The sequence below is a fragment of the Zootoca vivipara genome, chromosome 13 (genome assembly GCF_965207765.1).
Source record: "Zootoca vivipara chromosome 13, rZooViv2.hap1.1, whole genome shotgun sequence".
In the NCBI taxonomy this organism is placed as follows: Eukaryota; Metazoa; Chordata; class Lepidosauria; order Squamata; family Lacertidae; genus Zootoca; species Zootoca vivipara.
This window is the reverse complement of record NC_142596.1, coordinates 15,527,498-15,545,316: the sequence shown is the minus strand read 5'-3', so window position 1 is coordinate 15,545,316 and position 17,819 is coordinate 15,527,498. Positions and strand designations below refer to the sequence as shown.

At 45.4% G+C, this 17,819-nt stretch overlaps 1 protein-coding gene across 2 annotated transcripts in view; it reads right to left on the bottom strand.

The window, feature by feature from the left end:
• The window catches only part of ADAMTSL3 (ADAMTS like 3), a 266,235-nt gene that overhangs the window by 84,749 nt on the left and 163,667 nt on the right, over nucleotides 1-17,819 (bottom strand). For both annotated transcript variants that reach the window (XM_060282650.2, XM_060282648.2), the window contains exons 8-10: nucleotides 16,270-16,344; nucleotides 5,618-5,775; nucleotides 1,844-1,955 (exon numbers count right to left, since the gene is read on the bottom strand). In XM_060282650.2, the coding sequence (XP_060138633.2) occupies nucleotides 1,844-1,955; nucleotides 5,618-5,775; nucleotides 16,270-16,344 (345 nt within the window). The remainder of the gene's footprint in view (nucleotides 1-1,843; nucleotides 1,956-5,617; nucleotides 5,776-16,269; nucleotides 16,345-17,819) is intronic.

The following is a 17,819-nucleotide window of genomic DNA, read 5'->3' as shown; positions in this document are numbered from 1 at the left end:
GAAACCAACATACATGGTTTTCGAACAGAATGCGTTCCGGGAGTCCGTTCGACTCCCAGCATTCGGCTTCCGAAAATCGTTCAAAAACCCGAACACTCACTTCTGGTTTTTGATCGTTCAGGAGCATTGGCAGCTATGGGATATATGGATAGATTTGTGTGTTCTGCCTCCCTTCCTCCTCCACTCTCACATGTGCCCCCAACTCCAGACTTCTCACCTTCACTCGTAATGCCCCCTATGAACATAAACACTATTTGCAAAGTGTATTCACATCCCTCTTCCATGCACATGCAAACATTCTTGCATACGCTCCAACTGTCAGCTAACACTTTGGTAATGCCGTCCTTTCTTGCCGCACTTCTTCCCTCCAACAGCACACATCCCCGTGTGCCTGAAAGGCCTTGTGCGATGACAACTTTCAAGCCTTCCGAGGGCTGGGAAGGTTCATAAACATTTCATAACTCCTCGGCAGCTGAGCCCAATGACTCAAGAGGACTCATTTCAATCGGCTGAGGCCAGCATTCTCAGCGCCAACAGCGATGCGAGTTTCAAAAACCAAACAAACCGCTGCCTGTTATCGACCCCACTTGCGCCAACTACGGCACGCAGGCCAAACACTCGTCGCTGAAAAGGTTGCAAACCTTTGGACAGGTGAGCAGACTTGCAAACTCTGTGGCACACTTGTGAGGGACAAGACTTCACAGTCTCTGTAGATCCATTAAAGATGCAGTTGCAGCAGCAGTAACTTAGAAGGACCAGGGAGAGGACATTTTGCACAATTATCCCGTTCCCTTGCCTGCAACAGTGCCTTGATCAGTCACCACTGCTTTTTTTTTTAAAAAAAGGTCTTGGCTAGCATCCTAAATTTCCTTCTATAACTGTAATGAATTTTGTGGAATGGAAATGCCCCGCCTTCCATTTCCCTCTATAGCCCTCTGTGCACCACAACTCTAATCCTAGCCAGGCATGTAAAGCTGTTGTGTATTTTAATTTGCAATTTTACCTTACATTTCAAACTATTGTTTTAATTCAACTTGCTTTCTAAATGAATTTGTCTTGAATGCTGATTTTTATTGACAATGCTGATGTGCATTTTTATATTCTTCGCAAACCGCTTAGAGGTTTTATGTACAGTTAAGCAATACACAGTTTCCCATTAAATAAATCAAACATTACAGTGGTACCTTGGTTCCTGAATGGCTTAGCTGTCAAACAAATTGGCTCCCGAGCGCCACAAACCCGAAAGTAAGTGTTCCAGTTTGCGAACATTTTTCAGAAGCTGAAAATCCGACGCGGCTTCCGATTGAGTGCAGGAAGCCGAGCCTTGGTTTTTGAATGGTTTTGGGAGTTGAACGGACTCCTGGAACGGATTAAGTTTGAGAACCAAGGTACCGCTGTCCCTTGTGGGAGTTCTGCCTTAGATAAACCATGGCTACCTCTGCTTCACCCTACCCCCATCTAGGATAAAGAAATACAAATACCTGCCAGTCTTTTAAAGCTTTTTTTAATAGTAGCTACCAGTGCCTATTTTTCTAGAAAAAGAGGTGCCGGAACTCACCTTGTTCTTTTATAATGCCATAGGCGCCCACCTGAGAAGGGCTGGAACTGAGTTCCGGATGAAAAAAAAGCCCTGGTAGCTACACCAAAAACATCACCATGTACTAAACTAGCTGCAAATGTTGGCCTTCTGCACTGCAAACAGGGAGGAGCTCAGTGTTACAACCCAGCATGAATTTATAGCATTAAAAAAAGAAAAGAAAAAAAAGAATGCAGCTAGAAAGCTGTAAATCCACCACTTAAAATCCACAGCTGTACACACTCCCAAGCCACATCCGTTACTTACCTCCTCCACATGTCACAGTGCAGGGGAAGAACTCTGTCTGTCTCCACTGATGACTTATGGGTTGGTAGAAAAAGAATTGAACCACGCTGTCTTTGGGGGCAGCATACCTGGTCTAGAGAGAGTCCCATTACAACACATTTGTATACCGAGGGCCAGCGCTCTATGGCCTGTCACAGAATAATTCATGTGCAAAGTGTAGCGCAGAAAGCGGTGTGAAGAAAAAAATAGGCAAGGGGGGAATTCAGAAACATTGCAAGCAGGAAATCTGGAGTACAGTGGTACCTCTACTTACGAATAACTCTGCTTACGAATGTTTCTACTTACGGATGGAGCTCCATCCGCCATCTTGGATGCGGTTTAGATAGGGTTGCTTCTACTTACGAATTTTTTCTCCCAATGCATTCCTATGGGATTCAACTTACAATTTTTTTCGACTTACAAATGTGCGTTCGGAACGCATTAAATTCGTAAGTAGGGGTACCACTTTACTATAATTTAAAGCAGAAAGGGTTTTGTTTACGAATAACTCTGCTTATGAATGTTTCTACTTACTGATAGAGCTCCATCCGCCATCTTGGATGCGGTTTAGATAGGGTTGCTTCTACTTACGAATTTTTTCTCCCAATGCATTCCTATGGGATTCAACTTACAATTTTTTTCGACTTACAAATGTGCGTTCGGAACGCATTAAATTCGTAAGTAGGGGTACCACTTTACTATAATTTAAAGCAGAAAGGGTTTTGTTTATTAGGCACTGTTAGCTTCTGCTGTTTATGTCAGCATCACTGCCCCAGCTCACAGGTTATCAGTGGCGCCATTTTTCTTTGCCATGTCTGCCTCCGTTCTGTGGCCCAGATGGCCTGCAGATGAAGCAAATGCTCCTTTGCTGGCACCAAACTGCACAGGCACCCATGGTTTTGCACGCATGGAGAAGGAGTTCATATGAAGTGGAAATCCCCATGATCAGGAGCTGTTGTGGATCACCCATTTCATATGTTGGAGCACTTGCATGTTGAAGAAGTGGGCGACATGTGAAGAGAAGCATTGCCTACCATTAAAGGCTTAGAACACATTGGATCCAGTGGGGTGTTGTGATTATTTCTATTTATTATTTATTGTTATTTTCAATTTATATCCCATCCTTCCTCCCAAAGGAATGCAAAGCGGCAAGCAACACAATTAAAACAACACAATTAAAACAACACAATTAAAAACATTTTCAAACCAAAAGCAGCTTAAAACCAACCACATCCTCTCAGCTAATGGTTCCAGTATTAGAATGTTGGACTAAGGTTGCAAACACCTTGCATCGAATGCCCACCTAGGACTGAAGCTCACTGTGTGACCTTGGCGCGGTTCTTCTCTCTTTATCAGCCCTACTTTTTAAGACTGTTGTGATGACAACAGGGCCGTCTCTAGGCCCAGGTCCGGTGGCGCGGGGCGCCAGGCCACCAGGGGCGCCGCTGCGTCCCCTGCACCCGCTGAGAGGCGCAGTGGAGGCCGCCCCAGGCGTGCCTCTCAGCTGTTCAGCGGCTTTAGGCCACTGTCCGGAGGCGCACGGGCCTGGGGCCGCCTCCGCCGCACACAGGGGCGTCGCAACAGGGGGCGGGCAGTGCCCCCTGGCCCAGGGCCGGCCCTACGGTGCCAGGGTGCCAGGTATGCTTAAGACGGCCCTGGACGACAAAATGGGAACAGCTGAACCTTGTATGCTCCCTCCTCTGAGTTCCTTTAAGGCAGGGTGGGAGTACAATTATTAAAGCAACCTTCTTCTTGCCCAAGGGAGCTTGCCATGCTACCTGCTTAATGGATTTAAAGCAGGTGGAAAAAAGACTAGTTGTGTCCAAGCACGGTTTCCCCCCCTTTTGCCCCAGAGCTTTCCCTGCAAAAGCCTGCTCTTTACTGCTGAATTGGAACAAATGGCAATGTGGATTTCTGTGGATTGCTGAAAAGGATTGCCAGTAAAGAGCAGGTTTTTCACAGGAAAATTGCTGAGACAAAAAATAATAATGCATTTGGACACAACACTTTAAAGTGAGAAACTGTGCTTGGAAATGTGGAAAAATGAAGTTTGCTTGAGCCCTTAGTTCAGGCATCCCCAAATTTCGGCCCTCCAGATGTTTTGGACTACAATTCCCATCACCCCTGACCACTGGTCCTGTTAGCTAGGGATCATGGGAGTTGTAGGCCAAAACATCTGGAGGGCCTACCTTAGTTTATGTAAACCACTGTGGGAGTCAACAGGTGGGGTTTAATGTCACTCAAAGTCCATGGGTCTTATTTCTAAAGCAACTTTAACAAATGGGATTGAAGCTGTGGTCTCTAACCTGCACTCACTTTTAATCAAGTGCTGCTTAAATTAACTAGGTATTAAATCCTGAATAACTTGCTTTAGAATTGGGCTGGGCTCATACAAAATACCCCCATCTTGCCAGACCAAACTCCTTCTGCAATTTAAAAAGGCTACCATATTCTTCCCCTTAAATGTCTGGACTTGGATAGTAAAATGGGCTAAACAATAGCTTCCACATTTCCGTTTGAGAAGTGAAGGGACTGCTGTACATAGCTGTCAAGTTTTCCCTTTTCTCGCGAGGAAGCCTGTTCAGCACAAGGGAATTTCCCTTTAAAAAAGGGAGAACTTGACAGCTATGCTGCCGTATGTACATTTGCAATGTGACTTAGCATCTTTGGGATAACAGGTGGCCTATAAATATGAGAATATTCAACGGCTGGCAAGCAGCAGGCATTTCTATTAGCTACTAAATCCACTTCCTGGGATTAGAACATCAGGATCAAAGGGCACCAACCCACCTGGCCACAAAATACACGTAAGAACTGGAGTAACTCAACAGTCTTTCAGAGAATCAGGCCACCTTTACATTCAGGCTCTAGGGTACCACTTTAAACAGCCATGGCTACCCCCACAGCATTCTGGGAAGTATACTTTGTTATGAGTCCTGCAAGTTGTTAGGAGACCCTCTATTCCCCCCCCCCAGAGCGGCAATCCTTCTCCCCAGGGAACTCTGGTTACAGGCAGGTAGCCGTGTTGGTCTGAGTCGAAACAAAATAAAAAAATTCCTTCAGTAGCACCTTAAAGACCAACTAAGGTTTTTTATTTTGGTATAAGCTTTTGTGTGCATGCACACTTCGTCAGATACACTGAAACAGAATCCACCAGACCCTTATGTATATTCAGAGGGTGGGGGGTGGGGGAGATGGGAATGGGTGATGGGCTGATAGGAGTGGTAAACCTGTTGATGACTGTTAACAACTGTTAATGACTGCAATTGGTCTTGCGGGGGGGGAGCAAGGGCTGAGGTGCTAAGGAAAGCTTGAACATGTATAATGAGATAAGAATCCTATGTCTTTGTTCATTCCAGGTGGCTCCATGGTTTTAAGCTTGCTAATGAGTTGCAATTCCAGGGAACTCTGGAAATTGTAGCTCTGTGGAGGAAACAGGAATCTTCAAACTCTCAGCACCCTTAACAAACTACAGTTCCCAGGATTCTTTGAGGGGGTGCCTTGACTATTAAATTAGCGTAACAGTGCTGATGTGGCATGGCTTTAGGCTGCCTGCTTATGTGACAGCAGCCCATTTGCCTACCTTGGGCCTGAGCATCTGACACCTTATAAATCCTAATTCAGTTGTTAAGCTTCTTCTTTTTCTCTCCCTCCCTCCCTCCCTTTGGCTGCTGTTGTCCTTTTTATACAGAGCTGTTTCAACTGTGTTGGCAGCCCGATCTTCAGACTGAACAGCCGAGGGAGGCAACATCTTACCTTGATAATGAAATCAGCTCCGAGGGGCCCTGGGATTTTTATCATTTCTCTTTCTGCGCCCTTCTGAAATTCCACTGTCGTGTTTTCAATAACGAACGTTCCCGGGGCACCAAAGCTGTGTTCTCCACTGTCTCCCTGCAGCGTCTTTGATTCAATCACTGAAACAGGAAAAGGACATGCCGCAATTCAGTGGGTTGTGGAGAATACCTGGAAGGCAAAACTAAACACCAAAACATTGACGTTCTAACAAAAAGTAGGTTGGAAGAAGTAGCGACATGGGATACAGTTGTAAAAAGGCGGGTAGCCGGGTGCAATATATTTTGGCGATAACTACAGCTGTCAGGTGACAGGGGATTAACCAGGATTGGTGTTTAATCTAATTCTCTGGAAAGGGAACAAATTGCCACACTACATATATTCTGCAAGAGCTAAAAGGTATTTTCATACATTAGAAATAAAACAGGTTTAGCACTGGTTCACGGCCAGCAGATAAGGAGAAAATTGATTGCCTTGAACGGCCTTACAACTAAAAAAGACATTAAGTCGAGTCAAGCCTGTAATCCACACTCACAGAATAATGAGCTTCGTTTGCAGACCTCACTCCCTTTTCCTGGTCAAATATATTATTGCCACTGAGCTTGAGCAAAAAAGTGCTTAGACAGGGGAAAGGCTTTAGATCTCAGAGCTAAGTGGTTTTGAGGTATTACAGTGGACGCTTGGGTTGCAAACGTGATCTGTGCGGGAGGCACAGTTTTTTGTTTTTTGTTTGTGGGATCACCTGATTCCTGATTCAGGACACAAGGGAGAAAAGTGGTAAGAGGAAGGCACACTTGGCAAACCCTCACCGTGATCAACTCCCACCCGGAAACCAATGTCCCCACTGTGGAAGGACGTGTGGATCCAGAATTGGCCTCCACAGTCACTTACGGACTCGTTAAAACCGTGTTTGTGGAAGACAATCTTACTTGGCTACGAGTGTGCTAACGAAAGAAGAAAAAGAAGAAGCTTCCTGTTTCTTAACTGATCCACAGCATTTCATTGTGGCCAGCGAGTGTCCTTTATAATTTGTTAAATCATGCAGGTCCATTGATACGCCCCCTAAAATATTCACGAATGGCCTAAGGCATGAACAATCTTGAGGAGAAACATTCCCAACTCTTTTAAAAGCAAGGATATAATGCAACAGCTAAGTGAGAAACAACAATATCTTTCTCTGGATAAAGGGATTTTGGTCCAAATTTATCCTTGGTCTAATTCCAATGAAAGCAATAGGGTTGGAAGAGGCATATAATTGGTCCACTGTGTCTAGACAGAAGTGTACCCAAACCCATTTGTTAAAAAAGAGAGGAAATAATCTGTCAGATTTCCTTAAAAACAACTTGACTCATTTAAGTAGGCTCTGGAGCACTTATAATCCTTAGGAGATAAAAACACTTGATGTTCTATAAATAACACTAGCAATAGCCACATTTATATGTCATAGTAATCGTTACAACAACCCTGTAAGGTAGGCTGGTATGGTGGCATCCACATTGCAGGTGGGGGCTGAGGCCGAGTGATGAAAGTTCATATAAGACCACCTGGTACATTCACTGCTGAGGTGAGTTTAAAACAGAGAGCTCCCAACTCATGTTCTTAACTGCTACACTATGGCTCAGTTCACATTATTACTTAAACCATGGCCTCTTTCCCTTTGAACTGTGTGAACTGTGGGTTGCTGTAACCAAAGCTAATTAATAAATCTGGGTCAGAAACCATGGGCCCATCCATTTGCCCTCCGGCACAGAGCCACATCCTTTTACCTTAAAAACCCACACTTAGGCCATTGCCAAGAAAGTTGCCTGGCTATTCCAGCCATTGGATCCTTGTTGGATCTAGGAATTAGAAGGACTCAGGCATACAGCCTACACCCCCACAAAAAAAACCCATATACCGGTATATGAATACATGAAGACTTTCAAAGCATCTAAACACTGAACAGGCCTTAAGGTTCAATGGACAAGCAGGTATGTAGAGAATCACAACCCATTTGCTGGAACAACATCACTCAACAAGCAGTGATGGATTAGACCCAATGCCTTAAGCAGTTCTCTACTAACAGTTATGCAAAGGCAGCCTGAATTTCAGCAGGGAAGCTTAAACCCAGCTGCTCATTTTTTCCAAGTAATTCCATCACACAGAGAGATGAAGATTTGCTCCACAGGCTACCTGTAAGCTCAGCTCCCGTATATTCTCACCTGCTTTAAGCCGTTGCCTGTCAATAGCAGCTTCCCTATGGAATGAACACAAAACACTCTGCATGCGTAATATTTTTTTATAGCTATTTCTTCAAAGGGCAAGGTAATATTTTGCAAACTTAACTGGCAGCCATCTGGAAATATAACAGCAAGTGGCTTTCCAGGCTTATTCAGCAAGTGATGGCCTGAAAAGTCTATTTAATTCTGAGTGCAGGTTTATCCGAAAAAAGCAGAAAAGTCGGCATATGGATGAAGTTACAACCTAAGTGGAACAAGGCTTTGATGCTGTGGGTGAGCATTTTTCTTAGTATCACCCCAACTAGCTTTAACTGAAGGGCGAGTATTATCAGCTTCATGGGAGAATAAGGTCTCCGGCAGCCTTATGGCACTCATAATTTGGTCCCTATGGGGTGGCCAAAGGAGCAATATTAAATACAAGTGCTTTTGGCCTATGCAGTGGAAGCTTTGGGTCCACCAGCCATGTATATTTATCAGATATAAGCCTAAACTGATTGTCAGCTGAGCAAATTTCCTTGCAGGAACCCTTAAGAACAGTAGGTGTTTGTATAGCTGGTGTCAGGTCTGAGCTTGGTTTTTGGCAAACTGCAGCGGGATCCGAGTCTATCAAACATAGGTGGTGGTCAGCTGAACAAGAAGCAGGAGACATTATCATGGTTGGGCTGGAGATTGGGTATCAATCAGGCAGCACCAAGGTCAGAGGTCAATCACAGAAAAACTGGGGTAACAGATCAGGCAGGGAAGCTAAGGACCTGACCAGAGAGAAAGGGAGAGTCTGTTGTTCACTCAGGGACAGTGAGCTGGTCAGATTTAGAAATTGGGCCTTGGGTGGAGAGATTTTATTAGGCCAGGTGTATCTTCACTGGCTGGGGAAATCAGCTGACCATCTGCAGGCTGCCAGGCCAGCTGATGGAGTGCTGCTGCTTCTTTGGCGATGACACTCAACATCCCAAAAAAAACCCAAAGTGCTGCACCAACAAGTACAAAATAACCCCTCTGCAGCGCCACAAATCCAACTCAATGGTGTAACGTTGGAAAATGATGGAGTGCAGATCGGTACTTGTCACAGGCACTTCCCAGCCAAGGAATGCACACAACACATACCGTGTTTCCCCCTTTTTAAGACACCGTCTTACAACTTTTTTTCCTCAAAAAAACGCACGGTGGCTTATTTTCAGGGGGTGTCTTTTTATTTTTATTAGTGCCGGTACAACTGGGTCCCACTGGCTCAGCATGCTTGGCGCTCTCTCCCGCGTGCATTTTCTGCCTCTTCTATTCTCTCTGTTTCCCCTCCTCCCCATCCTGAATCAAGGGCTCTCCTTCCGGTGGCGGTGTGTGTGCGCGCGGAGGTATAGAGGCTGCTCCCCGGGCTCTCTCACGCTGGCCGGGGAATGAGGAGGGAGGCAGGGACCTGTCCCGCTCTGAGACGCTCGTGAGGGAAGCGCGAGGGGGACGAGGCTTGGGCCTGCGCCTCTGGCGCGCGCAACCCCAACTGACGGACCGACGGGAAGGGAGGGGGGAAAGGGAAGGAGGGGGAGAGGAGCGGCATCAGCTCTCGGCGAGGAGGCCGGGGTGGCTGAATGACGAGCCGAAGAGGAACCTGCGCGGCACCTTTTCTCTGTTGGGGGGGGGAGAGAGAGACGCGATCACAAACATACAGAGAGAGACAGACACGCGCACAGGGGGGGGAGAGAGAGAAAGACTCACGGGGAGAGAGAGACGCGCGCGCGCACAGAGAAAGAGACGGACACGCACACGCAGAGAGTGCGGCGCTGCTTCGCGCTTTGTCAGCACTGCAGCTGCCGCCGCTTCCGAGCGCCAACCCGACCTGGCAGGCTTCCTCCTCCTGCCACGGCCGGCATTGCAGGAGCTGGGTCCTGCTGGCTTGTGCCCTCGGTGTTCCGTGCGGCACTGCTGCATGCTTTATCGGCGCTGCAGCCGCCGCCGCCGCTTCCAGGCACCGACCCAACCCAGCAGGCTTTCTCCTCCTGTTGCGGCCAGCGTGCTGGGTCCTGCTAGCTGGCTGGGGCGCTAGGTGGTCTTGCTCCGCACGTCGCGGAAGTATGGCTTATTTTCGGGGTATGTCTTACATTTCTCAAACGATTAAAAACCCTGCCATGCCTTACTTTTTGACTACGTATTAAAAAAGGGGAAACACGGTAGTATAATTAGCTCACTATTATCAAAAGCAAACACTTACAAAGGCTTCTATGACTCTTAAAAGCCACGCTGTATGGAGCAGTTGCGGCAACAGGGGGCCATGCCCCTCCACCGACAGCGTGCAAGCAGGCAGAGACTATCCCTGGGTGGGAGCTGCTTCTGCTCTTCCCACTTCAGTCCTCTCCTGCTTCTGGGAGACAGTGGCACAGGAGAGGGTGGGGAAACACATGGCCCTTCACTGGTCAGACCAGCCTCTTCCTCCTCTGCCTCCTGTGCTCCACCCTCCAGCTCTGAAGCTCTCGGTCCCCACAAATCACTGCCCCCCTCTCCTGAGTCAGACTCCAGCCCCCCTTTCCCCCAAAGCACGCTCTTCAACGTCCTGCCAGTCCCTGCCACTTCTACAGTCTTGAAAGTTCTTACTGAGTCCACTAAAAGGTAAAAAGGTAAAGGACCCCTGGACGGTTAAGTCCAGTCAAAGGCGATTATGGGGTTGCAGTGCTCATCTGGCTTCAGGCTGAGGGAGCCGGCATTTGTCCAAAGACAGCTTTCCAGATCATGTGGCCAGCGTGACTAAATTGCTTCTGGTGCAATGGGACACTGTGACAGAAGCCAGAGTGCACGGAAACGCCATTTACCTTCACACCGCAGCGGAACCTATTTATCTACTGGTGCACTTTCAAACTGCTAGGTTGGCAGAAGCTGGGACAGAGCAACGGGAGCTCACCCCGTCGGGGGGATTCGAACTGCCGGCCTTCCGATCAGCAAGCCCAAGAGGCTCAGTGGTTTAGACCACAGCGCCAGCCACAGCTGTGAGACCTCAGTTGTGATGCTATACGTAGTAAGAGACTAGTTGCTCAACTAGCGGGTCTCTCTCTCACACACACCACACAAACTTTACACACAGTGACTATGCTCCAATGTATTCAATCTGTTCTGTAAAGGATTTGGAGATGCACTGACACTCAAATTAATAAAGTTCTTTGGCATTTGCCTATACAGCAAGAAGATTGCCTGCTCCTGGTTGGAAGCTAAAATATATTTAACCCACAAATTGAAATATGATCTGTGAAAATTCCAAATTCCAAATTGCGGTTAATTGTGTGGGAGGCGGTTTATAATGAACTAGTCTCATTCAGCCCGTTAAGAAAACGGGCGCTAGAGGTGAGACGGGGCCGCGGCCTTCCCTCCCTTTCTGCGCTTGGCCGCGGGGCGCGCCACGAACGCAATTAAACAAAGCACTCTCCCGTCGTGTCCCACGGCCGAGCGCAGAGAGGGAGGGAAGGCCGCGACCCCGCCGCTTCTCCCACGGGCCAGGTAGGGTTGTCAGGAGGAGGAGGCCGATGCCGCCATCTTGGTCCGCCGCCGCAGGGGAACGGGAGGCAGAAGGTTGAGGGGGGGAGAGAGCTCGTGTGTGTGTACGTCCCGCCTCTTCGTCCAGTCCCTGTGTCCGTGGGGCACATGCGCATTAATGCGGACAAAGGGACAGGACGCAGAGACACAGGGACTTTATTATATAGGATTAAAGAAAATATTTAAGTATACCTTCCCAAAAAACCTGAGGCCTTTCTTTTGGGGCTGATGGGTAATGAGATCGCGAAAATTGATCAAAGATTTTTCTTGTATGCCACTGTGGCCGCTAGATTATTAATTGCTCAAAACTGGAAGTTACAGGAAACACCGTTAATTACGGAGTGGCAAACGAAGTTGCTGGATCTGATGGAAATGGCCAAACTGACCCACAGAGTACGGGATCAGTCTGATGAGAAATTTCATAAAGAATGGAGTAAATTTGTAGAACATGCTAAGATGAATTACAAAGGTATGAAAACGTTGGCGGTTATGATTTTAAGTGACAATATAACAACGCGAGAAGACAGGACCAATTTACCCACTGGGGGGGAAGTCAGAGCTGGGGACAGCTGTCTATTGTTTTGTTTAACTGTGTAAAGTTTAATCTGGTAAAAATGTGGAAAATCAATAAAAATTCAATGAGTAAAAATAAAAAAAGGAAAATTCCAAATTGTGATGTAGTGAACCTAAGGTCAAGGGGTGAGGGGTTATCAAGATCCTGTCTCACACCCTTAGTAAAGGGACCCCTGACCATTGGGTCCAGTCGCGGATGACTCTGAGGTTGCGGCGCTCATCTCACTTTACTGGCCGAGAGAGTTGGCGTACAGCTTCCGGGTCATGTGGCCAGCATGACTAAGCCGCTTCTGGCAAACCAGAGCAGTGCATGGAAATGCCGTTTACCTTCCCGCTGGAGCGGTACCTATTCATCTACTTGCACTTTGACGTGCTTTCGAACTGCTAGGTTGGCTGGAGCTGGGACCGAGCAACAGGAGCTCACCCTCTCGAGGGGATTCGAACCGCCGACCTTCTGCTCGGCAAGTCCTAGGCTCAGTGGTTCAGTGGTTCAGTCCACAGCACCACCCGCATCCCCACACCCTTAGTAGCCTAGGCTTCTTTAAAAGCCAACTTTTGCAGTTTAAAGGAAAACAGGTTTAAGGAAATTATAATTATGATTATAAAAATAGGGAGAGTCATTTAAGCCCCCCCCCCCAATAATTCAATGTGGTTGGGCTATATAGATTCATCTTGAAATCTTGGCTATACGTAACTGCATCTCTGTAACTGCATGGCTATATGTCAGTTTGTGCATGTGTTCATGACAAACCAATAAACATTATTTATAAAAAGGAATAAATGTGAGTGTGAGCAGCTCAGATATATAAAATCTAAGGGGGCTACTCCGGCAAAGTGATTATTTCCATTTGGACACAAGAAGAATAGGTAGAGCATATGTGTCTCTGATTTAAGCATAAATGTCATGTCGTGTTTGGACGTCAGTGGATTTGAGAGTAGCTTCTCCTGCCAGAAAACCTACCTGCTGGAATTCATGAACTTTTTCCACCACCACCATTGTGCGCATAATTCCCAGATAGGGAACATGAGTCTCCGTTAAACGCACACCTATTTTAATCCCCTCAAACTGTAAGCCACATGTTTTCCTGTTAATATCCGTAAAGAATAAAAACAGAATTCACATGTATGGCTAAATGTTTAAAAAGCAAGGTTCTGTCATTTAAAAAGTCAGGAATTTAGCATCTTTCACTTCCCTTCCAGCTAGACTCGGTTGTAAGTTCATGAACTTGGTTATCTAGCATTAGCCACTTGTAAAAATATTAGCTTCTGGTTTTGTTGTTTCTACAGCAGGGGGATTATTTTCAGAGGACTCTGGCTTATTTTGGATTCTGAAGCTCTTAGCAAAACAGCTTCTGGAAAGCCTATAATATATTCCAACACCCTTCCCCCTTCACTTCAACTCCTTTCCCCCCCAAAATAAACCATTTCAAATGCCAAATGAAGGGAAAGTGACAATAATGAGTTGCCTTATCTGATTATTTGTGGAAGCCAAGCATTTAAAGGACAACAAGATGAAAACAACAACACTCTCTGCAACCCAAACAGCTTCCAACCTCCGCATTTGTACACAAAAGACCCGCCCCAACAGCTGAGCAAATCAAAACAACTAGAACTTGTGAATACCCAACAAAGCAGAATGTTGGAAGCTTCAGGACAGATAAACAAAGCACTTGTTTACATGAAGCATAGTTGTCTGTTTATTATGCATTTGGACGCCTCTTAAAATACTGCAACCAAACTTTGCACGATGGTTCCTCAGATCAAAGAGCATGTTTTAGTTTACGTTTGGATAAAACCATTTTTGATTTTTGATATATATATATATTTAGAATTCCTGAGCAGTGCCAGGTATGATGCTGCTAGTCAAGAATAAATTTACATTCGTAAGACACGTAGGAAATATATCACAAATCAGTAGGCCAGATTAACACATCAAAATAGCTGGATCACTGTTCAGGGAAAGCCACTGGAGTCCTCCTGGATGTTTGATGAACCCTGGGAGAATACAACACTACTAAGGGTCATAGCTGCCAAGTTTTCCCTTTTCTCGCGAGGAAGCCTATTCAGCATAAGGGAAAATCCCTTTAAAAAAGGGATAACTTGGCAGCTATGCTAAGGGTGTCTCCCTCAAAAACCCAAGAGTCTGGGTAGGTGAATACAAGATAAATAATTCTCAGAGGTAACCTGGTCCCAAATTGTTCAGGGAATTACACGCCAACAGCAACATCTTAAACTTGGCCTAGTAGCTTGCTGGAGGGGGGAGATCTGAAGTGGAGAGTCTCTCCAGCAGGTTTTAGCCTCCTCTTTCAATTTCAATCTCTTTCAATCTCTCATTTTTGCAACCTTAAATTCAGTTCTTCACATTTTTGCGTCAGTTGGCAAGTTGTTGTTTTGAACCCCCATGCCTTGTGAAAATTTATCAGTAATTTAGTGTACTTTTTTAAATTAAAAAAATACACATTTGTGTATGCACTTTTTGCCCAATTCAAATTTTGGCAAGCAATTTTGCCCACTACAACACTTTTTATATGTTAACTTTCACTAATATCTCTGCAGTTTTGTACAAATTCTTTCAGTGGTGAAACACACCACCACAAAATTCAGACAAGTGTGATTTTTTTTTAAGGACAGCTATGTTTTGGCTCTCACGCTGTTTCAGAAAGTGCAAATTAAGTAGATTCACATTCACGTCCTACTAGATTTCTCCCCTGTTCCTACTTGCACCATAGTTTTTTATTATGGTAGCTCACAGTTCGTAACTGGGGAGAGAGCCTATACATGTAGAACAGGCTCAGACCTACCCCCACTCCCACACAATGTATGGAGCAGGTATGGAACACCTTCAGCCCACCAGAAGTTGCTGAACTACAGCTCCCACCATCCATGGCCATTAGCTATGCTTGCTTAATGTAATAGGACTTCAGCAACATCTGGGAGGACAGAGGTTCCTCACCCCTAGTATACAGAGTGGTGGTCCTAAGCGATGTGGATGCAATGGAGGGGACACAGCCACCAAGCACTGCCTCCCTCTCTCCATCAGATGATGGAAATCACATGCTGGGTTGGATTCAGTCTGACCCCTGTGTTTTCCTCCTTCGTGGTTTTGATTTATGGACTACTGAAAATGAGGCTGCATTTTAAATTTTAATATTGTATTTTAATCTGTATTTTAATTAATTGTTTCCTTTTCTTTTATGTCTTATTGTAATTTTATTAGTGTTAGCCACCCTGAGTCCGGTTTTGACTGGGGAGGGTGGGGTATAAATAAAAAATTATTATTATTATTATGAGAAGCTGAGCACACCCATAGGGCTTCAGGATCAGGCCTAGGCAGGAGAAGTAAGATATTTCAACTACAGTGGTGCCTCGCAAGACGAATTTAATTCGTTCCACGAGTCAATTCGTTTTGCGAAAAATTCGTCTTGTGAATCACAGTTTCCCATAGGAATGCATTGAATTTTTTATTTTATTTTTTGCCCATAGGAAAAATTCGTCTTGTGAATCACAGCTTCCCATAGGAATGCATTGAATTTTTTATTTTATTTTTTTGCCCATAGGAACAATTCATCTTGTGAATCAGTTTCCCATAGGAATGCATTGAATTTTCTATTTTATTTTTTGCCCATAGGAACGCATTAATTAAATTTCAATGCATTCCTATGGGAAACTGCGATTCGCAAGATGAATTTTTCGCAAAACGAATACGTCTTGTGAGTCATCATCGGATCACCATTAGATCGCAAAATGCATTTGTCTTGCAAAAAATTCATCTTGCAGGGCATTCGTCTTGCGAGGTACCACTGTACAGTGGTACCTCGGTTTATGAACACAATTGGTTCCGGAAGTCTGTTCATAAACTGAAGCGTTCATAAACTGAAGCGAACTTTCCCATTGAAAGTAATGGAAAGTGAATTAATCCGTTCCAGACGGTCCGCGGAGTAAGTGTTCATAAACTGAAGCAAACTTTCCCATTGAAAGTAATGGAAAGTGGATTAATCCGTTCCAGACGGGTCCACGGAGTACTTAAACTGAAGCGTTCATAAACTGAAGCATGGGTGTAATTGGTTCCGGAAGTCTGTTCATAAACTGAAGCGTTCATAAACTGAAGCAAACTTTCCCATTGAAAGTAATGGAAAATGAATTAATCCGTTCCAGATGGGTCCACAGCGTTCATAAACCGAAAATTCATAAACCGAGGTGTTCATAAACCGAGGTTCCACTGTACATCTATAGCTCTAATAACCTTGAAAATTCCCAAATGGAATACTTTTGTCCAAGCTCCTCTGTGTTAGTAATGTGTAAAGGGGTTCATACCAAGGTGTGCTGGTCCTTTCACAGTAATTCTTGCACTGTGGCTCCCATGTGGCACAGCAATCACGGTTTCCTCCCCTAGGAAAATTAAAGGAACAGTTTCAGAAATTAAATCTTGCAAAGGAAACATAAGAGGAGGAGGAAGGAGAAGAAGTTGACAAAGCATGCCTCAAAAATAAGTTACTTAAAACAACAAGAACATAAACACGTTATTAAGCACATTGTTCCAGGTTCTGCTTTCTGAAACACACTGTTATTAAGCCACATGTGGACTTGTAAATCTGTCCAGCTGCTGGAAAATTATTTTCTGTTAATTAATGAAGTACACCAGTCATTCAATTTTCATCTTATTGTTCTGGTTTTATTCCCTCATAGCTGGAAAGGGTTTAAAAACAGCGGTGCCACACAAGATTTCATTTGCAAAAGAAGTTTAGCTGGATTTTGCCCACACCTCATTTCCTGCAGCAGATCATGGCTTTAATAAACAGTAAGATTTGCAGGAAACAACTCAACTACCCGGCACTAAAACCAAAGCCTTTACAGACTAGAGAACTGCAAATGAGAACCTCCCTCTAAATACCTGCAATTTGTTACAGAAGATCGTTACTTCCATTTAAAGATGGGTTTAAAACAAAACTGATATATAGTAAGCTAATCCTCTTTTCTAAATGTTAATACAGTACTGAACAGCAACATTACATACGTAGGATTTTTATACTGTTTGTTCAAGCATGCTTAAAAAGGTAAAGGGGCCCCTGACCATCAGGTTCAGTCGTGTCAGACTCTGGGGTTGCGGTGCTCATCTCACTCTATAGGCCAAGGGAGCCAGCGTTTGTCCGCAGACAGCTTCCGGGTCATGTGGCCAGCATGACAAAGCTGCTTCTGGCGAACCAAAGCAGTGCACGGAAACGCCATTTACCTTACCGCCGGAGTGGTCCCTATTTATCTACTTGCACTTTGATGTGCTTTCGAACTGCTAGGTGGGCAGGAGCTGGGACCGAGCAACGGGAGCTCACTCTGTTGCAGGGATTTGAACCGCCGACCTTCTGATCAGCAAGCCCTAGACTCTGTGGTTTAACCCACAGCGCCATGCTTAAGTTTATATAAATAATCTTAGTAGTGCTTACAATGCTCCAGCATTTGGTTTAATGCTTACAGTGGGCCAGCATTTATTATCCCTATGATCTCCAGCGAAACTCAGCTTGTCTCAAGTGACTCGATACCACTTTCCCCATGTCCCACAAATGCATGGAAGGATAACTGGGACTATGATTGCTGTCTCCACTCTCCAAGCTCCCCCCCCCCCCCCGGCGTTACAAGGAAGAGCCTCAGGCTCACGTGCTTCACGCCTCCTTTATGGTGCAGCTGAAAGGAGCTGCATTAGGGATCAGCTATAGTTGAGTGTGGTGTCTGAACCTTAAACCATGGTGAATTTCAACTGCAGCTTGCAGAAACAAGCCAGCTTCACAACCCATGGTTTGAATTTTGGCTTCTTTCAACAAACCTTTCACAAGTCTGTCACTTTCTCGGGGCGTAGAGCTGGGATGGCAGAC